General features: G+C 44.7%; 1 protein-coding gene across 2 annotated transcripts in view; it reads left to right on the forward strand.

Moving 5' to 3' along the window:
- Positions 1-26,685, forward strand: part of RBMX2 (RNA binding motif protein X-linked 2) — a 384,521-nt gene that overhangs the window by 46,673 nt on the left and 311,163 nt on the right. Inside the window, exons 1-2 of one of the 2 annotated variants that reach the window (XM_068248063.1) lie at positions 25,504-25,583; positions 26,206-26,345. In XM_068248063.1, coding sequence (XP_068104164.1) covers positions 26,341-26,345 — 5 coding nt within the window. In that variant the 5' untranslated portion in view covers positions 25,504-25,583; positions 26,206-26,340. Of the gene's footprint in view, positions 1-25,503; positions 25,584-26,205; positions 26,346-26,685 lie in introns of those variants that run through there. The other variant, XM_068248064.1, reaches the window with a different exon arrangement.

Genomic DNA, 26,685 nt, shown 5'->3' on the forward strand with positions numbered 1-26,685 from the left:
ATGTACACTGCTGTTGGTTTCTGTAATAAGGTCCGTGGATGTGGAGTTGAGGCGGCAATGGTGGCGCTAGATGCCGGAAAAGCTTTCGATAGACTTAATAGGCGTTATCTATATAAAGGCCTCGATTCATAAAAAGCAGTGCGATAAAAAAATCTTGGCGGGAAAATACCGCACTCGGTATTTTCCCGGTCTGTGTGCTAATTCATAAAGATTTCCCCAGCTGCCCTTGGAGGTCGGTAAATTACAGCAGCCCCATGAGCGGTAGAGTAGAGCAGTGTCTCGATTCTCTCTTTGCCCTGCAGAAATGACTCACACAGACGGCTCTCTCCACTGATGACTCAGATAGATGAGTCACACAGTATTTCCCTGCCTGCTCAAATGACTCACACAGACAGCTCTCTGGCTCTCTCCACAGATGACTCAAATAGACTTTGGCTCTCTGCACTTTGCATTCATCAGAGCTGTCAGAGCTGTCAGTAACTTGTTAACACCTCACTAGAGGTGTCGATAACTACCGCCAGGCTTACCGCTTGTTGAAGGCTTTATGAAATGACATTTGCTGGCAATTTACTGACATGTGTTGTCGGTAACTACAGCCAAGTCGGTAATTTATCTCCCTGGTCGGTAATGTCAGCTTTTCATGCGGTAACAGCCTTTATGAATTGACATTTTGCTAAGTGGTCGGTAAAGTCTGCTGTTTTCAGCATTACCACATGAGGTACCGTAATGCTTTATGAATCGAGGCCTAAGTCTTAGATACAGTTAAAGTAGGAAACTCCTTTTGCAATTGAATTAAAAAGCTCTATGCAAATCAAAGTTCAGCAATTAAGGTTAATGGGGCTGTCTTTTCTGACTTTCCAGTTTGCAATGGAGTCAGACAGGGCTGTCTGCTTTCACCCTACCTCTTTAATTTAGCATTAGAACCCCTTATTCAGGCTGTACAGAGAGACCATTCGATAACAGGTTTAAAGACCGGCCAGAATGAAATCAAAATACTTGCTTACGCAGATGATTTACTGCTGACTTAGAACCGGCCACATCCATACCAAGGGCGGTTCAATTATTAGAATCCTTCAGTCACTGTTCGAATTTTAAAGTTAATACAAAGAAAACCACTATTCTGGACCGGGGCTGTTCACCCCTGTCTAGACACACTATTCAATCTATAGTACTATTTAAATGGCAGACTAGCTGTATCGATTACTTGGGGATAAAAATATGCTCAAATGAGAGGGACTTATTTGGGGCCAACTACGACAGGCTTCTACCCGACTGTAAAAAAACAACGTTTTGTAAGAAATAATACCTTTTAATGGCTAACTAATAGAGTTAAATGATGCAAGCTTTCTGGGATCTAGTCCCCTTCTTCAGGCATATTTCCAGATGTAAGCTGAAGTAAAACACTGATGCAGATAAATGGTAAACACGAAGATGACAGTGGGTTGGTTACTGTTTATCCGTTATGTGTCAGGTGATTAGCAGGCTGGAGCCAGTGAGTTAGGACAACCATACATGAAATCCAGCAGGTTTCTGAAGATCATGAAGCCAAATCAATCATGTTACATAAGGTGTCATGAATCCTGTTCCACAATTTAAACCTTCTGTTAATGTCTTGAACATTTTCATAAATTTGTACTCAGAAACTTTTCTTGATTGATCATTTTTGAAGTTACCCTTAAGAACAAGTACTTTTAGATCTTGCATGCTGTGTCCTGGTTCACAAAAGTGTTGGCCCACTGGTGTGTCCATTTTACCCTCAATAATTTTAAAGCGGTGATGGTTCATTCTTGTGCGCAGTTTTTGTCCTGTTTCTCCTATATAGATTCCTCTTAAGGGGCATTTCTTTCACTTAGTTTTATTTGCAAAAGATTTATGCATTACAGAATTATAACTTTCATCATATAAAACATGTAAACTAAGCAGTATAAGTACATTCTCTATGTCTTCAATTGCATTTAACAACAGAGCTTAATAAAAGTCAGACATTAATCACTAATATTTAATCAAACATCGATATCTCAGTGTAGGCAAACATCTCTTCTTTCAAGGTTCAGGACAGCCAATTGGTGAAGCAGCTCGTTGAACATTAAAGAGAACCCGAGGTGGCTTTGTATAACGTTAGTGGGGCACAGAGGCTGGTTGGGCACACTAACACCAGCCTCTGTTGCCCCATGGTGTGTGTCAAAGACCCCCCTGCTCGCCGCTATCCTTCCCGCAGTGCTGGCGACACGCAGCGCGTCGCCAGCACAATGTTTACCCTAGCGCTGTCTGTCAGCGCCGCTCCCCCGCCTCCTCCGCATCGCCGCTACCCGCCCTCGTCCCTTCCCTCCAATCAGCGTGAGGGAAGGGACGAGGGCGGGTAGCGGCGATGCGGAGGAGGCGGCAGAGCGGCGCTGACAGACAGCGCTAGGGTAAACATTGTGCTGGCGACACGCTGCGTGTCGCCAGCATTGCGGGGGTATAGCGGCGAGAAGGGGGGTCTTTGACACACACCATGGGGCAACAGAGGCTGGTGTTAGTGTGCCCAACCAGCCTCTGTGCCCCACTAACGTTATACAAAGCCACCTCGGGTTCTCTTTAATGGTTAAAACTCATAATTATTTTGTTCCCTTCCACCCACTCCATTTGAGATTTAAGTTTAGTATCATGTAATATGCTATACAAATGATCCATCAGTCTGATATCTTCTAATCTGGACATCACTAAACTATTAGGAATCGTGGTTTGTTTCCATTGTCGAGCCACTGACCATAAAACTGCACAAATTGCAGCGTAGTATATCCTTCTAAATTTTTTTGGAACAGCGGAATTAGGTGCAAATAGTAAGGCGTGCATAGGTTCCATGTTTATAGTTGTAGATGTAATAGCCGAGATATTTATTTGCATAGCATCCCATATTGGTTTGACTTTATCACATTGCCAAAAAATATGAGATAGTGTGCCCCTTTCTTGACAGCCCCTAAAGCATAATGGGGAAGTTGAAGGAAAGAGTCTATGAATTTTTTCAGGAGATCTATACCATCTTGTAAATAGTTTTAATGCCGTATCTCTTATCATGGGAGTTCGTGTTGCTGTTAACATATTTTGTGCTAGAGCTCGCCATTGGGTTATGTCTAAATTTATCTGGAGTTCTTTCTCCCATTCTGTCATTATTTTGGTTTTCTGTTCTTGCTGTAAACTTATCATATGCGTATATATCCTGGAGATAGTGCCCGTCAGTGGTTCATTATTAAAGTACCAGTTTTCATAAAAGGTGCAATTATACCTTCCCATAGGGGCTGTGTGTTTAAGGAAGAAATCTCTAATTTGGAGGTAATGAAAATATTCACATGTTGCTATACTATAATTGTATTGTAGTAGCGAAAAGGCTGAGAATTTGTCTGATATCCAGAATCTGTTGGAGGTGGTTAGCCCTGGTGTGATCCATTTATCAAATGGGGTTTTATTATGAAATGCGGGAGGGAACCCGGGATGGCCTATAAATGACAGGCGGGGGGGTTTTGGTGAGCATAACTTCATATTACTTCTATACTTATGCCATAGTTCAAAATCAGTGTGCACAATTAAATTCAGTTCTCGCAGTCCTTTTGCCTGCGTAAGTGATAGACTATGTATATTTTGAATATTATATGGGAGAACAGAGTCTGCCTCGAACTGTGCCCATAAAGTTTGTAATGGGGATCTGGACCATTGAATTTGCTGAGAAAAGCGTGCAGCTAAAAAGTAATAAAAAATATTAGGGACCCCCACCCCTCCATCTATCTGCTGTCTATATAAGTATATATTCTTAAATCGGGCTGGTTTCCCCCCCCCAAATGAATTTGTTGATAGCTTTCTGGAATTTCATTAGTAAAGTTTTTGAAGGGTTAATTGGGAGTGCTCTCATAAGGTATAATAAGCGGGGCAAAATCACCATTTTTATTGCAGTTGCCTTACCCAACCATGAAATTTTATATTTGGTCCACTCGAGTAGAGTTTGTTCAATAGATTTTAGCATAGGTATATAGTTAGTTGTAGTAAGTGAATCAAAGGATGAGGTCAATTTGATACCCAGGTAGGGGAAATGTGTCTCAGCCCATCTGAAATCGAAGTTTGCTTTATATAGTTTGACCACTTGAGGGGGTAGGTTAACTGGAAGTGCGTGTGATTTTGAAGTGTTTACTTTTAGACCTGATAGTACTCCAAACCTGTCCAGTAAAGGCAGTAATATGGGCATAGAGGTGAGGGGCTGTGAAAGGAATAATAAGGCATCATCTGCGTATAAAATGAGTTTATACTCTTTTCCTTGCTTCATATAACCCTTGATATCTGGATTGTTGTTTATGGCTAACGAAAGGGGTTCTATAGCTATTGAAAATAATAGCGGTGAGAGGGGGCACCCCTGTCTAGTACCTCTGGTAATGGGTAGGGGGTTAGATAAAATTCCAGGCATTCTTATTTTAGCTGTTGGGTTGTTATATAATGCTAATATCCCATTGAGAAATGGGCCAAAGATTCCCATTTTGAAAAGAACCTTATGGAGGTATGTCCACAGCACTGAATCAAAGGCCTTATGTAGGTCTAGACCAGGGGTCTGCAACCTTTAAGACATAAAGAGCCAGTTGGACCCGTTTCCCGAAAAGAGAAAAAAATTGGGAGCCGCAAAACCATTATAAAACAAATCTAACACTGCATATATTGTTTCTTACCTTAATGCTATATACAGGATCAGATATGACCCGAATATGCACAAATCGTTAGCAGATATGACCCCAATATGCACAAATCGTTAGCAGATATGACCCCAATATGCACAAATCGTTAGCAGATATGACCCCAAAATGCACAAATCGTTAGCAGATATGACCCCAATATGCACAAATCGTTAGCAGATATGACCTTAAAATGCACAAATCGTTAGCAGATATGACCCCAAAATGCACAAATCGTTAGCAGATATGACCCCAAAATGCACAAATCGTTAGCAGATATGACCCCAATATGCACAAATCGTTAGCAGATATGACCCCAATATGCCCAAATCGTTAGCAGATATGACCCCGATATGCACAAATCGTTAGCAGATATGACCCCGATATGCACAATCCTTCAGCAGATCTGACCCCAATATGCACAACCTCCTGTCACGATCTCCTCCTGTCCCGACCTCCTTGTGGTGTGCAACTCTCACGATCCTCTTCCTTCCCGACGTCACGTCCTGCCTGCATTACACTGCAGGGCTACGGGAAAATGGCCGCCCGAAGCCCTGCACTCCACCGGTCCGGCGGCCTCTCTGATAGGCTGCCGGCCAGCGCAGCACACGTCACACGTGCGCCGCAGCCACTGACACACACTACCTGAGCCACGGCTAAGTCGCGGCCTAGGAGCCGCGGCAAAGGTGAAAAAGAGCCGCATGCGGCTCTGGAGCCGCGGGTTGCAGACCCCTGGTCTAGACTCAGCATTAAGTACCTTTGATTATATAGTTTAGCGTCCTGGAGGATATTACATGCCATTCTGGTGTTATCTGTGGTTTGGCGTTGAGGTATAAAACCGGATTGTGAAATAGAAATAAGCTCTGAAATAACCTGAGATAGAAGACTGGCCAGGATTTTCGAAAAGATCTTGGTGTCATTATTGATTAACGAGATTGGACGGTAATTTTGTGGAAGGGTATGGTCTACATTAGGTTTAGGTATAAGTGTCACAAAGGCCTGTGTCAGATCAGAGGTGAATTTATTCCCTTGTAGGGAGTCATTGTATAATATTTTCATCTGAGGGACTAAGATGTCTTTGAACAATTTATAGTACTGACCAGTGAACCCGTCTGGGCCTGGTGCTTTAGAAGTTTTTAATGAGGCAATAGCTAGAGAGATTTCTTCATCTGTGATTGGCGAGTTTAGTATTTCTAATTTTTCTGCAGGCAGGGAAGGTATAGGGAGAGAGCTAAGCCAGTCGTCTATCCCAGGGTCTGTTTGGATAGCAGGTGAAAATAGTGCGCTATAATATTTTTCAAATATGTTCATAACTTTAGAAGGCAATGACTCTACAGACCCATGTCCATTCTGGAGTTTATACAAGTGTGGTGGCTTGTGATAGGAGGACAATCTCTTCGCAAACATGGTGCTTGCTGAATTTCCGTAAAGTAAGAATTTTGCTCTGGAGAATTTCAAGGCTTTCTCTGTGGATTCTGATAATATTTGATTCAGGGCATACCTTTTATCTTTGATTAGAGCTAGGGTATTATGGTCTAAATCTGTGCTATGTTTTCTATACAGCAGATCTAGTTCCTCAGATAGCTTGAGAATATTTGCCTGTCTCTGTTTTTTCCGTTTAGAGGCCATTTGCAGGAACTTTCCTCTCATCACAGCCTTATGTGCTGACCATAGTGTAGAGAGTGAGACCTCACCATTATTGTTTAGTATAAAGTATTCCTCCAGAGTGGACTGGGCCTCGCTTACCACGTTTGGGTCTTGTAATAATAGGTCATTCAAACGCCAATTTTCTGCTAAGAATGGGGTGCCTAATGTTTTCAATGACCCTATTACTATTTGGTGATCTGACCAGGCGCACGACAAGATATCAGCAGACTGAGCATTGGTCATTAAAACGGCCGACAGAAAAATATGGTCCAGTCTGGCATATGAGTTTTGTGGATGTGAATAGTAGGTATAACTTCTGTCACCCATATTGAATGCTCTCCAAAGGTCAGTCATCTGATTTGTGCTCAGCGCCCTTCGTAGGGATTTGGGAAAGGTTCTGCTTCCTTCAGTAGAAAGACTTCTATCTACTAAAGCGTTTGAGACACAATTAAAATCCCCTGCTATTATTAAATGGTTGGATTGGAATCCTTCTATTCTAGTAAATAAGTCTTTAAAGAATTGAGCTTGCATCGAGTGTGGAGCATATACGTTGCAAAAGGTTACCTCCTTGCCTGAGAGAGTACATTGGAGTACAAGAAACCTGCTTTCAGGATCCTTATATACCTTTTTTAGTTCAAAATTAATCCCATTTCTGAATAGAATGGCAACACCTCTTGTTTTATTCCTATAAGTTGTGTAGTAGTATATAGAGTAATTCCTGCATAGAAAAGAGGGGGGGTTCGATTGTGAAAAGTGAGTCTCCTGTAATAACAGGATATCTGCTTTCAATTGTTGGTATTGTCGAAATGCAGTCCTGCGTTTATTGGGGGAGTTGAAACCCTGTACATTATGGCTTATAATGTTCAGTGTCATTTTTATGGGGGATTAAAGAAGCAAATTATAGGAATGCAAGAGGTTATGTCATCCATTGGCTGTCCTGAGTGCCATATCACTGAGTAAAAGGGGTTATACAGATAGTGTGTCTGTAGCTGGGTATATTGCATAGAGATAAACATCAACACTAGTATGAACAAATATAACATTTTAACCTGGACTGAGTCCGGTAGTGAATGAAAAGAACACAACAAAGTTTTGTATCTACAGGCTACCTCTCCGCTTATTAGTAGGAGAGGAGTCCTGAGAATCAACAACCTCCCAAAAAAAGTAGGCTGAGGGGGGGTAACGCAAAATGCACAGAGCCTGGCTTTAGGAACACCGCCAGATGATCTTAAAATAAAGTGCGTAGCAAGTCACTTCGATTTTTAAAGCTAAATTGTGCCTATAAAATAAAGTTCGGGGCTATATCAGAAGGATAAAGGACATAATGAGCAATAAGTAAAATTTAAGATATCACCCATCCATCACGGAGGTTCCGGAGAGGGAGACCGCGATCCCGGTGTGTTGTTCAATCGTTGCGTGCGTTGAGACCAGATAGGGGAGAGCGATTTCTGTCTTACTCCTTTTAGTGGTGAAGGTGCTCTTTGTAGGCCCAATTTCTGTAGCATCTTGTTACCATCACTGGGTGATTGGGCTATATGGGTTGTTCCGTTTTCCGTAACTATTAACTTGAAGGGGAATCCCCATCGATAACGGATTTGGGCCTTCGAGAGCACTGAGGTAATATTTTTCATCGCCTTTCGTTTTTCCAACGTGGTAGGTGACAAGTCTTGAAAAATCTGTATGGAGTGTTCCTCATATTGGAGATTGGTAGTTGATCTGGCCGCTTTCAGTATCTGTTCCTTTATTAAAAAGTCTTTTAAGCATAAAACGATATCCCTGGGTGGTTTTTCAGGCGGAGGCTGCACTCTAAGCGCCCTGTGGATCCTGTCACAAGTGAAGGCCCCTGTTGCGGTGTCTGGGAGTAACTTCTGAAAGATGGCCATGACAGGGGGCATAGGCTCCTGGTACGATTCCGGTAGGCCTCTTATGCGGAGGTTGTTCCTCCTGTTTCTGTTGTCCAGATCCTCAGACTGGGCTTGCAATGTTAGTACCGTTCCGTTCAGGATACGGTGTTCTTTTTGAAGAACTTTATGCGAGGCCAGCAGCTCATCGTGTTTGGTCTCTAAGACGTCCGTCCTCGAGCTGAGTGACGCTATGTCCTGGGTAAGGGAGGCCTCCACTCGCCTGAGCTCCGATTGAAATTTTCCTGCTAGACGGGTGTACATCTGCTCAAGACTGTCGTCTAGGTCTTTCTTAGTTAGAGAGCGTGGTTGTTTAGCTGTCGTCCAGTCCGCGCCTTCCTCCGGTATGGAGTCTTGTGATGGCGTGGGTGAGGCGCGGCCATCTTGGGAGGGCATGTTGGAATCACGCGGCCTCAGAAAATAGTCCGTTACAGCTCTCTGGCGCCTGTAAGCCCCGGTCTTTTTCCTCTGGGACATGCACTGCAGCTTTGTGGAGGGGTGGCTGATGAATTCGGCTTCCGAAATTGTGCTAAATACCCCTGCAAGCGGTTTTTGTAGCCCGGCAAGTACGGAGCTACATCTAGCTGCTTCCTTCCCTCAGCGCGCCGCGCATGCGCCCCCCTTGAGGGGCATTTCATGCAGCGTATCATGTATACAACATTGGATGACTCGCAGGAAAATTGGTCTTGTATTTGATGATATTTCTGTGAGTTTGGTATTTGTATTTGGCTTGTGCTCAAGATATAAGGGCAGGTCTCACACCTTGTGTTACTGCAATAACACAAGGTGTGAGACCTGCCCTTATATCTTGAGCACAAGCCAAATACAAATACCAAACTCACAGAAATATCATCAAATACAAGACCAATTTTCCTGCGAGTCATCCAATGTTGTATACATGATACGCTGCATGAAATGCCCCTCAAGAGGAATCTATATAGGAGAAACAGGACAAAAACTGCGCACAAGAATGAACCATCACCGCTTTAAAATTAATGAGGGTAAAATGGACACACCAGTGGGCCAACACTTCTGTGAACCAGGACACAGCATGCAAGATCTAAAAGTACTTGTTCTTAAGGGTAACTTCAAAAATGATCAATCAAGAAAAGTTTCTGAGTACAAATTTATGAAAATGTTCAAGACATTAACAGAAGGTTTAAATTGTGGAACAGGATTCATGACACCTTATATAACATGATTGATTTGGCTTCATGATCTTCAGAAACCTGCTGGATTTCATGTATGGTTGCACTAACTCACTGGCTCCAGCCTGCTAATCACTTGACACCTAACGGATAAACAGTAACCAACACAACTGTCATCTTCGTGTTTACCATTTATCTGCATCAGTGTTTTACTTCAGCTTACATCTGGAAATATGCCTGAAGAAGGGGACTAGATCCCAGAAAGCTTGCATCATTTAACTCTATTAGTTAGCCATTAAAAGGTATTATTTCTTACAAAACGTTGTTTTTTTTCTACCTATATAATTTGTTTGGCTAACACGGTACAGATACTTTTTTGCTACTACCCGACTGTAAAAAATTGCTGGACGGGTGGGACAGACCCTGCTTCAATGCCTTGGGCAGGATCTCTATAATCAAAATGATGATCCTCCCTAGATTACTCTTTGTGTTCCAGTGTCTTCCTATTTTTATACCAAGATCCTGGTTTAGAGAGGACCAGGCTGTGCTGAAGAGATTTATATGGAGGGGCAAAAGAAGTAGAATCTCACATAGACACCTTATTCAAAGGGGGGAAGGAGGAGGGCTGTCTATACCGGATATTTGTAAGTATTACCAAGCAGTCCACTTGGGTAGAATATTATACTGGAGGAAAGGCAAAGATCATAGCCAGGCATGCTCAGATGTACCAAAATTCGGTTCGGGTACATTCGAATTCGGGTCCGCATGACATTTGGATTCGCCTTCGACCACGAAATTCGGTTCGGATTCGGTTCGGGTGTCTGTCTCAAAATTCGGTAAAAAAATTGTGTTCGGGAATTCGGATGTGTTTTTTTTTTTTTAAAGGGAAATCACATTGAAATAGGTGTAATTAAAAAAACAAAACAAACAGGTGATGTGTGGCACTGGCAGCAGGCAATGTATTGTGTGGACCCTGGCGGTGGGACCACTGACAGCAGGAGGATAGATACAGCAGCAGTAGAAGGAGAAGTGACATGTGGCACTGGCAGCAGGCAATGTATTGTGTGGACCCTGGCGGTGGGACCACTGACAGCAGGAGGATAAATACAGCAGCAGTAGGAGGAGGAGTGACATGTGGCACTGGCAGACTGTAGAGTGGTAGTCAGATCCTCCATGGGGTCTGTGGCGGCCACCACTATGTGTTCAGGCAGGATGGTTACAGGAGGTGAGGGCTGAACTGTTTCGGGTTCGAAGCAGCAGGACAATGCGTCGGCCTTAACATTCATCACAAAGATTTTGCAGGTCTGCCATGCACATGACCTTGTAGTTCCCAGACATTTCCATGCCAAATAAAATAAAACTTTTGGGGAGGTGTACTGGCTACTCCGTCTCTCTGTATATATAAAAAATATATTGCATTCAGCTACTACCAATGAATTAGTTTGTTTCTCGATAGGGCTAATTTGATAGCGCTATCTTAGATACTTTCAGCACAACACAGATCCCAAACGCTGCCAAACACTGTCACAGGACCCCTAGTGGCCGGAACGCTCAATACCTTCCAATCGGTTTCAGCACACAGACCATGCAAGCTGTGGTTGCAATCGGTGTGCAGAAACCGCTGGGAATTTGGCCGCAGACCGACTAGAAGGGAGCCTGTGAGTTACGGTAATTACAAATTACACACTATTTCAGGGTATAACTGCCACCACCTCTGTTACCATGGGACAGAGGAATTCACTGACTGGCTGAGTAGAGACCTGAAAATAAAAATGGTTAAACACACTCTATTCTGTCTAACTAGCAACAATAGTAGCGACTCTTCAGAAGCCCAAGTTCAGTTTGTGTGGCTGAATAATAGGGTAGCTGAACAAATAAAGGACGTTAGCGTCGTTTATTAAAAACAAAATATAAATAATATATACAGAAAATCATTAAAATCAACAATTATAGAAACATTAATAGCCAGTATAAAAATAAAAGGAAGGAGAAAATACTTAGGTTCGTGGAAATATGTCCTTTCCGGGAAAGAAATGCTAAGTCCTTGGTTTCAGAGTGGAGGACTCAGTGTCAAAGTCCAAACAAGCCAGATGCCAGCATGTCCTCAAGCTGGCAAGGATGTAATCGGGATGATGTTTCAAAGTGGAGGACATTGATTTTGGCTCCTCTGCCATTCTTATACCCCTGATCCAGTAGGAGGGGGTGAGGGCGGGAATCACACACCCCCTTAGAACATGAGATGGGTCCTCCCCTTCTGCTGGGGACCATAAATCATATCTAACCATATATGGTCTCTATCTCACAGAACCCTACAGGTCAGGGCAGATTTACTAACATTTTCAGATCTGTCTCGATTTACCCAGCACCCTGGTACCAAACACGAGGGGTAGGACCCGTGTGGTATCACCAGGGCACTTTCAAACTGACTAACTGACAGCCCTTACCTCAGAATGTTCTGAAACGTTCTCAGTACCAGCGCCAGGCAAAGCCCAGCATGCTGTGTGAGTTTGGATGGCCTGCCAGCCTTGTAACACAGGAAATATGACAAACATAGCAGTTTATGGATTATTATAGACATCTAGGAATTACAGCAGGTCAGTTCTAGGTGAAGGGCTCTTTGAAGCTAGGACAGCAGGCTACATGTCGGCTTCCCTGCTGAGATCGGGGACGAGGAGTCTCACTCACTCTCCTCTAAATTGGTTCTGTCAGGCTACTTATCTGACTTCATCTGATGGATGGGCCCTTAGCACAGCCGGGTGCCTGGGACAGTTCCTGCTGAAGGCTTCCTGCCATTTGGTAAAAGGAAAAAAAACCTGTCTTTTAAAAGAAGGAATGTCATTCTGTTCGCTGCAATGACTGCGCAAATCTAACCAGGAAGCGATCAGAAAATGGACTGCGCGAATTCTCCCGATTCACCTGCGTTTCTCACGGCTGTTCCGTGACAGGTGGGCGTTTGTCACACCCAGGGCCGGGCCGAGGCATAGGCTGGAGAGGCTCCAGCCTCAGGGCGCAGTGTAGGAGGGGGCGCAGAATTCATTCAGCTGTCATTCCTAATTGTGTTTGAAGCAGAAATAAAACGGAAAAGGGGATACATGGCAGTGACTGCAAGCCAGATAACTAGAGATTAAGGTGTTGGGGAGGTTGTGGGCCCTGTGGCGCCTCTTAGTCTAATAGCAATCAGTGTGTGATGGCTGGGGTGGCAGGGATGGAGGGGCGCACTTTGGTGTCTCAGCCTTGGGTGCTGGAGGACCTTGTCCCGGCTCTGGTCACACCCTCGATCCCCTTCCTTATTCAGACAGAGTTTGTCATTGACAGGCTCTGTCATTTTAACCAGGGCTGTGGAGTTGGTACAAAAATAATCCGACTCCAGCGTCTCAGTTTATGTGTCCAATCGTGCATGCACAGTTGCGAAATTTCATAGTTATGCAAAATTGCACAAGAGCATACTGACCAACATTATAAGATAAGAGGGACACTAAGGCCACACCCCTAATCACACCCTTGGCACACCCCTAGTCAGGCATACCCTAGAGATTTCATAGGAAAATATGTTGTTTTATAATTCAAACCACACTAGCCCTTTCTATCCTGGTTCATTGTCCTTCATGTTAAATTAATATTTGAAAATAAGAAATATATTAATTTAAAGGATATAAATAACATTGACGGCTCATTCACACTACAGGTGTTTTCTGCCTTTGTACAAGCACAGGCGATTTTTAAAATCGCCCCCAAAACGCTTGTGCAATGAATATCTATGAGAAGGTTCTTGCGTGGTACGTACGCTGTGCGTTCAGCAAAGCGGTGCCTGGACCATTTTTGGGGTGATTTTGCTATAATGGAAGGTATAGGAAAAGCGCTAAACACTCACAAAATCGTTTTGTGGGGCAATTGCGTTCGTGTTTTAAACAATATATTGTATGTAATAGTAGTGGAGCACTTCTTCAAAAGAAACAATGATGTGCCACGGTTGAACCAGCTGCACACTGGCTCACTTGTAGATATGTAGAGATCAATCCGGCACCATCAGCGTAAATAAGCTCTTTTATTGGCACGATACAGCTATCATAACGACGTTTCAGGGCAGCCACCCCCTTATCAAGCTAAGCTGCTCGCCATCAAGTTTGCAAATGACATACAGACATTTTATATACACATGGTGAACTAGTAACCAATCACAAGTGACTTCTAACTTCAGCCAATCCTACAGTCCGTCCTCAGAGCGGACCTAATGGGGAACTATACTGGTTACGTCTCATAGGAGTATTTGAAAATGAGTCCTCCCCCTCTCCCGCACTTACCCATTGCTGAGAGGCAGGCACACGCCTAGAAGTCAGAGCGCATATGGCCGCAACTCCCAAGCTGGCCGCCAACCTGGAGGACCTGATGGGGAACCGACCAACCTAACGTGGGGTAGGCGGAGCAATCGCGCCACCTCCCACGTTGCCCTGACAACGCCAAAGCGAGCTGCGAAATCTCGCCGCTAACAGTGACGGATAGTAAGGAGGCGCGTCCTAGCCGCATCAACCAATGATATTTAATGATATGTTTCCATATACCTCTCTGTGTGGCCGCCTCTTTATACATATTCTTTATATGTCTTGGTTGCTTAGGTGTGTGTTTCTGACAGTCCCTTTCTTAAAAGCTATATTTGCATAGTACTGATATTATCAGTCTCTAATATAATATGTCTGCATTTCCCTGCTCCCTCTTTCTTGCCTCCTCTTCGTGTCCCCAGATTATGCCAGCCACACAGTGTCTCTTTCGCATGCTATGCGTAGTCGCATGACATGTGATATTGTTTACAGTGTCAGGGTAACTGCCCATTGGTTGATGCGGCTAGGACGCGCCTCCTTACTATCCGTCACTGTGAGCGGCGAGATTTCGCAGCTCGCTTTGGCGTTGTCAGGGCAACGTGGGAGGCGGCGCGATTGCTCCACCTACCCCACGTTAGGTTGGTCGGTTCCCCATCAGGTCCGCCAGGTTGGCGGCCAGCTTGGGAGTTGCGGCCATACGCGCTCTGACTTCTAGGCGTGTCCCTGCCTCTCAGCAATGGGTAAGTGCGGGAGAGGGGGAGGACTCATTTTCAAATACTCCTATGAGACGTAACCAGTATAGTTCCCCATTTTTTTTTTTTCATTGACCAAAAGGTTTATTGAGTAAAAAAGAGCAGTACAAAATATACAAACAGATACAGGAAATTGTAGTAACTGTAGAGTACATAATCAAGTTTGCAGAATCTTAACAAGTGTTTTGTAGAATAATGAACACAGTGCAATATAAAAACAGAGAGGGCTTAATATAAAGTATACAATATAAAGCATACCCAAGAGTCATAATTGTACTTTCTGAGGCATAGGAGAGAAGGAAGGCGAGAGGTGGCAGAGCTGGAGGGGGAAGGGAAGAGAGTATCTCCACTAAGTAGTGGGGAGAGTACTCCAGAAGGAAGAAGAGTGAGGAAACAAAGACGGCATGAGACATTAGGTGTTAACTTGTACAATGCATATAGGCTGGTTCACAAACATATTAGTTGACTACATTCGTCCATCTATCCCAGATTTTATTGAATTTAGTCAGGCAACCCCTATGTTGATATACTAATTTTTTAAGGGGGAGAGCGTTTTTGACCTTAAGTTTCCAGTCTAGGAAGGTGAGAAGGGTGGGGGATAACCATCTAAATGCTATGCAGAGTTTGAGCATGAACAAGGTTTCCAGTAAAAAGTATTTGTCAAATTTGTTTATATCTTCATCGTATATATTGAGGATACAACTTTTAATGTTTAAAGAGGCCGGGGACCCCATAGTATCGTGGAGAAAGGACACTACTTGTTTCCACAGGTTGGCAATTGGAGGGCAAAGCCAAAGTAGATGTAGAAAGGAGGGGTTGGGTAGTGCACATTTAGGACAAGTGTTTGGAGTCTTCTGAGAGTATTTTGAAATACGACTGGGAGTGAGGTAGCTTTGATGGATTATATAAAGTTGGGACAGACGATCTCTAATACAAGGGGATACATAGCGAGTGGCAAGCAAACAATCCTCCCATTCTTCCTCATCAATTTGAATGTCGAGTTGTAACCATTTCTCTTTGGATTTTTCCGCTATTGGGCCTGCAATCTGTTCACTGAGTACATTATATAAAGTACCACTGTGGTGAGGAAGTGGACCATCTTTAAGGAAGTCCATAAGGGTTGAGTTATCAGTTAATGGGAGTCCATTAGGGAATTGAAAACTCAGAGAATGCTTTAGCTGTAGGTACATGTAGTGAAAGTACGGGGATAGTGAGTAACGACTTTGGAGGTCTGTGTATGGGAGTAGAGTTGATTGCTTAATTATTTGACCCATATATTGTATACCCTTATCTGCCCACCGGTTGGTGTTATAAAGTTTGAGTAGTTCAGGGAGTTTAGGGTTTTGCCAAAGTTGGCTGATGGTGTAATGGTTAAGGGCTCTGCCTCTGACACAGGAGACCAGGGTTCGAATCCCGGCTCTGCCTGTTCAGTAAGCCAGCACTAATTCAGTAGGAGACCTTTGGCAAGTCTCCCTTACACTGCTACTGCCAATAGAGCGCGCCCTAGTGGCTGCTGCTCTGCTCTGGCGCTTTGAGTCCGCAAGGAGAAAAGCGCAATATAAATGTTATTTGTCTTGTCTTGTCTTGTGTATAATATTCCCAGGCAGAGGAGGACATTAGTTTACCCGTGGTGCGCCAAATTTTTGAGGCTTGGAGTAAAATGGTGTTTGATTGAGTTTGAGAGATAAGGGTGCCCTTTAATAGCGCAAAAGGCAGATTGTTAGAGCTATCCGTGGAGGAGAAACCCAGCAAATCAGGGGGTTGCAGAGAATTTGTTACAAACCAATGGGCTAATTGTTCTAGCTTGGAAGCAATATAATACAAAAAGGGGGATGGCAGAGCTACCCCTCCCATGGAGGCAGGGCATTGCAGTATAGCGTGCCTAAGTTTGGCCCGAGATTTATTCCATACTATAGAAAGCATAAGGGATCTGAGTTTATTAAAAAAGGATGTAGGCAAGTATACAGGTGAGTTATGCAGTATGTAAATAATTTTAGGCATTAGGGCCATTTTAAGCAAATTAATTCGACCCATAACAGATAGAGGCAGTTTTGTCCAGGATGACAATTTATTTTGAGTAAGTGGTAGTAGGGGAGCAACACTGTCCTGATAGTATTTGGTTGCTGAAGCTTGGACCACTACTCCAAGATATTTAAAGGATGTGACCACTTGAAGAGGACATGGTAGCGAGGAGGCCGAGATCTCCAAACCGTCAAGAGGGAGGATAGCAGATTTATTCCAGTTCATTGATAAACCTGAGTATTCACCCATTTCGGTGATGAATTCAAAAGCAGTTTTAAGAGAACTTTGGGGGTCTGCTAGGTATAAAATAGTGTCATCAGCATATTGACTAATTTTTTCCTCAATGTTACCTATTTTGAAACCTTCAATTCGTGAATCGGCCCGGATCTTGCATGCTAGCGGTTCAGCAGAAAGAGCGTATAATAAGGGGGAGAGGGGGCAGCCCTGCCTAGTACCCCGACCTATAGGGAAAGGGTTTGAAATGTTAGTTAGTACAAATTTGTGCCATAGGGTCTGTATAGAAAACTTGCACCCACCGAATAAAATTATCACCGAACCCAAACCTGGAAAGTGTGGCTATTAGGAACGGCCATTCCACAGCATCGAATGCTTTAGCGGCATCCAGAGAAACCACAACTCTGTTGCCTTTATTATCATGATTAGCTTGAAGGTTCGCATATAATCTTCTAATATTAATAGAGGTTTTTTTGCCAGGCATAAAGCCAGTTTGATCATTATGGATAAGGGATAGGATGACTTTGCTCAGTCTTGAAGCGAGTATTTTAGCCAGTATTTTAACATCGGTTGGAAGTAAGGAGATGGGCCGGTAAGAATCACATAGTAATAAGTCCTTTCCAGGCTTGGGAATCAGTATAATAAGAGCGATGCGCATAGAGGCAGGGAGGGAGCCATGTTCAAATGCAAATTGAAAGGTTTGGAGAAGGGGGGTCGAGATGATTTCAGAGAATCTTTTAAGTACTTCGCTAGGAATGCCGTCTATACCAGGGGCCTTTTTGTTGGGGAGTGAATGGATGGCAAGTTCTAGTTCCTCTAAGGAGATGGGGGCATCAAGTAGTTCCACTTGATCCGGAGCAAGACGGGGAAGGGAAATTTCAGACAAGAAGATCTCGGCCTCCTCGCGTGTGAAATTGGACTTAGCAGTATATAAATCTTGAAAGTAGGTGGCGAAGCATGTATTGATTGGTACTGGGCCAGTAATCACTGAGGACTTGTGTCCTTAATGGTAGTGATAGCACCTGTAGAGTTTCTGTCCTTGGCCATTCTAGCAAGTATTGTACTAGTTTTTTCTCCCTGTTCGTAAAACGTTTGCTTGCAAAAAAAACCCTTAAGCTTGTGCTTTTCCCTTTAATATGCGGGAAAGTTGGACCTGCTCTTTTTTCCAAGCAATCTTGTTCACCTCAGAAGGGTCCGAAACATAAATTTGTTCTAATATTGGAATATTGGCCTGGAGTTCAGAAATAAATTTGTTGGTTTCTCTTTTATAATGAGACAGCACTAATGAGGAGCCCTCGTAGGTAAGGTTTAAAAGTGTTCCAGACAAGTGCCTTATCACTTTCTTCCCTGTGTGTGTGGAAAAAGGATATCAGTTTATCTATTAGCCAATCATCTGAGGTGAACAGAGATAACCAGAACGGGTTGAATTTCCAGATAAATTGTGTGGGTGAATCATCCCAAGATATTGTTATGCAGATTGGAGAGTGATCAGAAACAATACGAGGGAGAAACTCAGTGGACAGTATCACAGGCAGCAAATTACCAGAAACAAAGAAATGATCCAGTCTAGATAGGGTGTTATGCTGGATACACACCATGCGTTTCCGCGTTCGATGCGTCCGTCGATACGCGTCAATTCGATTATTTCCGACATGTCCGATTCAAGCTTCGATGGATCGTTAGGTCGATTTGACATACTTTACATGGCAATCGACCTAAAAATCATCGAAATTCGTTTGAAAATGCTCGGAAATAATCGAATCGACGCGTATCGACAGACGCATTCGACGCAGAAACTCTTGGTGTGTATCCAGCATTATAGAAGGCTGAGAAACATGAGTATTGTTTAGTTGTGGGGTGTAGATAACGCCAGATATCAACCAAGGACATCTCAGACATCAAGTGGGCAAAGGCAGTTAATTAGTTTACTGCAGCAGGAAATCTGTCCATGGCGGGATTACAGACCATATTGAAGTCGCCCATCCACATACTTGGACATGGGGGTAGTGTTGATGTGAAGGCGAAGCCTTCTTTTAGTATTACTGAGGAGTAAGGGGGAGGGATGTAGAAGGAAAGTAGGGAGATAGGTTTGCTATAAAGCAGACCCATGGCTGTTTTTAGGGCCGTGCGGCCCGTGCCGCCGCCCTGGGCGCTGTTGGGAGGGGGGCGCTGTGATAGCGGGGGGGAGCCGGAGCCGCGGGGAGGGCAGCCCGACCTCTCCCTCCCTCTCCCCGGGCCGCCCTCCGTGCTCCCCCCTCCGATGCACAGTAAAATAGCGCAGCAGGAAGCTCTCTCTGTACACAACTACTCACCGTCCTGCGTTCCACTCGCTGCTGATCTCCTATCGGTATAGACGCTAATACACACGCTGCTTCCTGTTTAGCAGCGTGTGTATTAGCGTCTATTCCGAGAGGAGATCTGCAGTGAGTGGACAGGAAGGTGAGTAGTTGTGTACAGAGAGAGCTTCCTGCTGCGCTATTTTACTCTGCATCGGAGGGGGGAGCACGGAGGGCGGCCCGGGGAGAGGGAGGGAGAGGTCGGGCTGCCCTCCCCGCGGCTCCCCCCTCCATTATTGGGGGGGGGGGGGGGGGGGAACCTACCTAACCTATACTTGGGGGATGCTGCCTATCTAACCTATGCTGGGGGACACCTACCTAATCTAACCTATGCTGGGGGGAACCTACGTAATGTAACGTATGCTGGGGGGCAGCTACCTAATCTATCTATACTGGGGGGGGGCACCTACCTATCTAACATATACTGGTGGGCACCTACCTATGAAACCTATACTGGGGGGCACCTACCTATGAAACCTATACGGGGGGCACCTACCTAATCTAACCTATACTGGGGGGGGGACCTACCTAATCTAACCTATACTGGGGGGGGGACCTACCTAATCTAACCTATACTGGGGGGCACCTACCTAATCTAACCTATACTGGGGGACACCTACCTAATCTAACCTATACTGGGGGACACCTACCTAATCTAACCTATACTGGGGGACAGCTACCTATCTAACCTATGCTGGGGGGCAGCTACCTAATCTAACCTATGCTGGGGGGCACGTACCTAATCTAACCTATGCTGTGGGGCAGCTACCTAATCTATCTATACTGGGGGGGGGGAGGCACCTACCTATCTAACATATACTGGGGGGCATCTACCTATCAAACCTATACTGGGGGGCACCTACCTATCAAACCTATACTGGGGGCACCTACCTATCAAACCTATACTGGGGGCACTTACTTATCTAACCTGTATTGGGGGCACCTACCTACCTACCTAGCTAGCCTATACAGGTGGCAACTATACTGGCTACCTATATTGTAGGCACCTACCTAACTAACCTATACTGGGGGCACCTACCTATCTAACCTATGCTGGGGGCAACTATTCTGGCTACCTATATTAGAATACTATTACAAAAGGTTATGAGGCCACCAACATTATACCAATATGAAAATTTATTAAAGATACTTCTCAAAATACAAAACACAATCCCCTAAGATATTACCCTCCACATGATACCCTCTTCCCCATAGTTAAAAACAGAAATCATGGCGGAGTAAAGGTTATGCATAACTGGTATTACTTCTGCAGATAAATTGATTAGTCTCTGGCCAGAGAATTACATAACCAATCATCCATTCGTCCGCGCATATATTCCACATCCACACTGCCACAACAGATAGAAAAAAAAAGGGGGCCCCCCGCATAACCTTTACTCCGCCATGATTTCTGTTTTTAACTATGGGGAAGAGGGTATCATGTGGAGGGTAATATCTTAGGGGATTGTGTTTTGTATTTTGAGAAGTATCTTTAATAAATTTTCATATTGGTATAATGTTGGTGGCCTCATAACCTTTTGTAATAGTATTTAGATATATTCAAGTGTTCTAGGTTGGCCCCGCCCGGTATTTTTCAGGGATATTAACCAGTATACAAAGCACACTTGCGCTTTATTTAACTAATTACCTATATTAGAAGCACCCACCTAGCTAACCTGTACTGGGGCACCTACCTAACTTATACCAGGGGCGCCTGCCTATATAACCTATACTGGGGGCAACTATACTGGCTACCTATACTGGAGGCACCTACCTGGCTAACCTATACTGGGGCAACTATACTGACTCACCTATGCCTGGCTACCTATACTGGGGGGACCTATAGCTGGCTGCCTATACTGGGGTACCTATTCTTGGCTACCCATACTGGGGGGGACCTATACTGAGTGCAACTAGACCTGGCTAACCTATACTGCGGGCACCCATACCTTGCTTCGGGGGAGGGGGGGGCGCAATTTTTACACCCTCGCCCTGGGTGCATTTTAGCCTAGAAACTGCACTGAGCAGACCGTATAGGAAAACATAAAACATACCTACCATATTGGTCAATTTTGACAGAGTGAGCTTGAAAAGGGACAGACTTCCTGATAAGAACAGATATCCCTCTAGAGTATTGAGAGAATTCTGAGTGATATGCCTTGCCCACCCAGTGCCTTTCCATGGTTTTAGATTTGCTGCCTGTGATATGTGTCTCAATTAAAACAAGAATTTCTGGCTTCCTTTTGTTTACATAATTCAGAACAGTGGATCTTTTAATAGAGTCATTTAACCCTCTCACATTCCAACATATTATGCTTAAAGAGGAGCCGTTAGGTATAAAGTCTCAGAGAAAATAAACACATATATCAGTAGCTAAAGATTGGCTGTACTTACATTACATATGCATTTCACTGTCCACGTTTGTACTTCACAGAATTTGTATATAGTATATGCAGAGATTGATGCTCCTGACAGCTCATGGCAGGCTCCATGTTTGTCTGTCTCCTATGAAGTCAAATGTGTCGTCATGTCCTGCCTACTTCCTGATCACAGAAAAGCTTGTACTGAATAACACTAGTGTGCAGTGAATATTAATTAGCCATGTGGCTAGGAACAATAGCGGACTCCTGCAGTGTACTCTGCCCGGAGATTTATCTGTGCTGTGGCTGGACTGAGTTAGAAGCTGCTGAAACTTGATCCTGTCTTCTCCTTAGCAGCCGAGGGGAGGGCCCCAGAATGCTTTGCAGTATGGTATGCGGCTTGCGTCCTCTTGGGTCTAACAGCTTTGCTGATAAGCACACATCAAATGTAAGAGAGATTTTTATCTTCACTATTGCCTTTTTGGCTTCCGTCTAAACTGTTTAACACAGGAGAATAGAGGTTTAAATTAGCTTCTGCAGCCTGACAGTTACACTTTAAACTATTAGTGTTTGGAGCCATCTAGTGGACTGTATGGGTATGCAAAGAGAACGTAAGGGGAAGGGGAAAGGAGAAGAGGTATACAACGTTTGAACGTTATACTGAGACTGTGTTGTGAAAGGTGGGAGCATTCCTATAAGGTCAATGAGTAAATTGAAAAGCAACATAACCAACAAAAACAAACCCAAGTAAACACCCTGCTTCACTGTAACAACTAAGTGAAGCTTAGACCCAATCATGAAAACGTGTTAGGTCAAGTGAGCTGGCAGGGGCAAAAACAGCTCTTCCGACCAGCCCACGAATATGAACCAACACGTAACTTAATCACACACAGATATAAACGGATAAAGTGGGGTGGTGGTAGAACGGTGTAGAGCCAAATCGTCCAGCATGTGATAACATAGCTATTAACAGCAATTACATTTTCATTTAGCAGAGGATTAATCATATGACTTGCGCCAGTAATGTTATGTACACTGTGTTTATAAATCGTGACTAATAAGAATTGGCCGTGCCATCAAGTAATGAGCCGCATAGGGGGCTGTAGAGCTCTTCTGTGGGGAAGGCAATGCCTATAGTGACATTGTACCAAGGGGTAAGAGAAGCCGTTAGAAGCATTGGGAAAGGGACTTGCATAGGTCAAAGTTGAGTGTGGGGAGAAAGTTTTGCAGGGCTTCTGAACAGTTTCTTCAAATTGCAGTCCTTGATCAGGAGAGTAAGCCATGTGGGAGATAAGGTATAAAGTCTCTTTTACAGAGGCGAGCAATGTAGCCTTCCCCAGTGTTTAAGAGCAGTAAAGTAACCGTGCCGGGGGCGCAAGTGGGGAGCTTAGACCCAAGAGGGAGCGCATAATAATAAGGTACAGTACCTCAACGCTGCGGCGAGGAGCGCCGGGTGCTTTTATTGCGGTTATCCACCCAGGTAAGGACGTCTTCAGGATCTGTAAAGAAGTGGGATTTTCCATCCGCAAGGATCTTGAGACGAGCCGGGTACAGCATGGCGTAGTTAAGTTGAAGGTCACGTAGCTTGCGTTTAGCTGTGGAAAATTTGGCCCTTTGCCTTTGCACCTACGTAGTAAAGTCAGGGTAGAATGAGATCGTGGTGTTTTCATATGCAATGGAGCCCTTTTCGCGCGCAGCACTGCATCTCGGTCGCGGTAGTTTAAAAGTTTGAAAATAAAGGTGCGAGGTGGCTGACCTTGAGCTGGGATTTTGGGGGAGATCCTGTGGGCCCGCTCCACCACAAAGACATGGGAGAAAGTTTCCCCGCCAAAGAGAGATTTCAGCAGCTCCTCTGTAAACTGCTCCGGAGTGTTGCCTTCAGTCTTTTCAGGTAGGCCTACAATTCTCACGTTGGAACGCCTTTGGCGGTTCTCGTGGTCTTCCTGTCGGTTCATCGTGGACTTAGCCGTCTTTTGAGCCTGGCCTATCTCCTTATGGAGCGGGCGTACCGTGTCCTCCAGGTCACTGATACGCTTTTCAGATTCGCTCACCCGATCCTTTAGGGCTCCCAAGTCCTGCCGCAGGAAGGTGACGTCTGCCCGGACTGAGCCCAAGGTGGTGGTAATGGCAGCCAAGCTAGCTTGACAGTCAGCAATGGCATTGAGCACTTGTGCTAGAGAGGGTGTTGACTGTTCGGGGGCCGGAGACTCCGGATTTTCTTCGTCAAGGGAAGGGGATGGCGGTGTCTCCGCGCCATCTTGGTTCCCGCGGCGGAATTTCTCCAGCTTGGCGGCGGCTGTAGAGACTCGAGGAGCAGCCATAGTGAAGGGTAGCAGATTAGGAAGGTATTTAGCAGCTTTAAAGTCGTGTTGTGAGAAGTAAATTGCAGTCAGGATAGCTATAAAGAACTATCTGGACGGAAGCTCGCTCGACATACGTCATCACGCCATGAGCTTACGGCCACGCCCCCAGTATAGTTCCCCATTAGGTCCGCTCTGAGGATGGACTGTAGGATTGGCTGAAGTTAGAAGTCACTTGTGATTGGTTACTAGTTCACCATGTTGTGTATATAAAATGTCTGTATGTCATTTGCAAACTTGATGGCGAGCAGCTTAGCTTGATAAAGGGCCGGCTGCCCTGAAACGTCGTTATGATAGCTGTATCGTGCCAATAAAAGAGCTTATTTACGCTGATGGTGCCGGATTGATCTCTACAAATCTAAAAGAATATATTGTATTAATTATTTTCTGGGTGAAAGAGTTCACTTCCTGACTTGCGTCAGGGAGTGAATTAAAAAAACGCCCGAGAAAAGTGCTTAGAAAAGCGCTTTTCACAAAAACGGAACACCCACCCAAGCATCGGGAATCGAAAACAAAATCGCAACAAAGAAATCCACAACGCGCACGCTAACACAAGCAAAACACAATGTGAACGAGCCCTTAGGCCCCATTCACACTAGAGCGTTTTGCCGGGGATTTCAGCAAAACGCTGAAACGCTAGCGCTTTTGAAAGCGCTAGTTTAATAAAACCCTATGGGCCCGTTCTTACTTGGGCGATTTGTGCTAATCACCGCAAAAGGCGTAGTCTGCACCATTTTCAGGCGATTTCCCGGCGATCGTGTTTCAGTGCTATAGAAGCACTAAACGCGATAGCAGAGAAATAGCTGCACTCTCCAGTGATTTTTCTGCGTGAAATCGCGTAAAAATCACTCCCGCAAAACGCTGGCAAAAATTGCTGGCGTTTTGCGCTTCTAAGTGTGAATGAAGCCTCAGAGTACATTAAAGACAGTTTTTTCAGTAGAAAAATACATATATTTACATATTTCTGTACAGGAGTCCGGAAAAAGGGACACATGAGGAAGAAAGAGGGACAGGGTTCCCAAAGAGGGACAGTTGAGAACTATATAATCGCATCCATTCACTGACGCGTTGCCAACAGTTTATGCCATCTTAACTCAGTCACAAGTGTAACGGAAGGGACACAAACACTATGCACATAGAGGGCAGAAGCACTTTATGATCAGGTGCCATATCCAATTGTCGGCGCACCCCCTGCATGCGCAGTACTATCCTGTGATTTCCTATTCTGTTGGGGGCGATATCTCCACAGCCACACCTCCTACACTCCCCAAATGTTGAGATTATGTAGGGACTTCCTGTCAAATTGCACCCCGCAGTGGCTGCGGAGATATTTGGGGTGATTAGCATTACTTCCACTGAGCATGTTTGCTAAGGGGCCCATACACTTAACGATTTTCCCGCCGATATACAGCAAATTCGATCACTGTGATCGAATCTGCTGGGAAATCGTTGCGCAAACGCTGACCGAACGATCGATTTCCGTCCGAAATCGATCGTTCCCGTCGATCCGTCCGTGCGGAAGATTTCACTCGATCGCCGGCGGGTTGGGAGTGCGTCGATAGCGGCGTTTCGAATGTTCGGAAACCGACAATAGCGGAAATATATTACCTGATCCGGCGGCACGTATCCCCGCTGTCACCGCTGCTCCTTCACCACTGGGCTCTGGCAGGCTTCACTTCTTCCTGTCCTGACAGGAAGTTTAAACAGTAGAGTGCCCTCTAATGTTTAAACTTCCCCAGACAGGAAGTACAGTGAAGCTGGATCCCAGAGCGGAGAAGAGACAGTGGAGACGGGGGACTCGCGCCGGCCGGATCAGGTAATGTATGCAGGGGGGCATCGGCAGCTTCACAGATGGTGAATCGATTTCATGCTGAAATCGATTCACAATCTGTTTGCAATAAAGGCAGCCATACAATCCCTCTCTGATCAGATTCGATCAGAGAGGGATCTATCTGTTGGTCGATCTGATGGCAAATCCAACAGTGTATGGCCACCTTAACTCAGTGAAGAAAGCAAGATCAGACACGATACAAGTCTGTGCAGCCGATTCTCTTGCCTCGTAGGACGAGGAGGTGAATAATGCGCATGTTTGCCATGGAGAGCAGCACAATCAGACACTAAAGCGGCTCTATTACGTAGGGCAGGAGTAGTGTCATTATGGCCGCATCTAACTTCCCACTGAGCATGCTACTCAGTGAGGAAGGGAGCTTCCAGGCTGCACAATCTGATATTACACCCGTCTTTTTCATTCAGTGCTGCGGTCACTTTGCTACGTGCGCGTATTGTGACGTCACTAGCAAAGTGAGCATGTACCGTTGAAGCAGGGAATGATTTACGTCTCTTTTGCAATACAGAACTACACAGAAAATACTCTTGCTATCTTATATTCAGCAGCATTATTATTATTTGCTCATTTGTGTATTTATTTATTGATATAGCTGAAAGAAATGCGACATGTTTCCATAACAACTGCCGAAGGCTTTACTTCCTTATCTGGGGGCAGTCTCTGGAGTTTCACACGTGACGAAACGTCATCAGCTTGCTGCTAACTACGTCCAGGAAAGAAAATAACCATGAAGTAGGTATAAAGTTCGTTGGATTTCTACTTTTGTATTTCTTTTTTTTTTTCTATGTTGCTATTTTTTTGTACCCAAGTTTAATCATCTATTCTTGATGCCTGATCTTACCTATTCCCTCATGTAAGCTCTGGTAACGTTTGACAATATTAATAAAGGTTACCTAAAGTAATTGAAAAAAAGACAGTTTAACTTAACATGTGGCTTCTACCGGCCCCCTGTGCTGTCATTGAGCGTTCCTTCAGTCTCTCGCAGTGCCCCACTTTCAGTTCCGGCGACTCAGCGAGTTGACGCCACTAGCCTGCGCGACCCTGGCCGCAGGCCGCCTGGATTGCGCTCCCG

Source organism: Hyperolius riggenbachi, chromosome 8, assembly GCF_040937935.1.
Source record: "Hyperolius riggenbachi isolate aHypRig1 chromosome 8, aHypRig1.pri, whole genome shotgun sequence".
NCBI lineage: Eukaryota > Metazoa > Chordata > Amphibia > Anura > Hyperoliidae > Hyperolius > Hyperolius riggenbachi.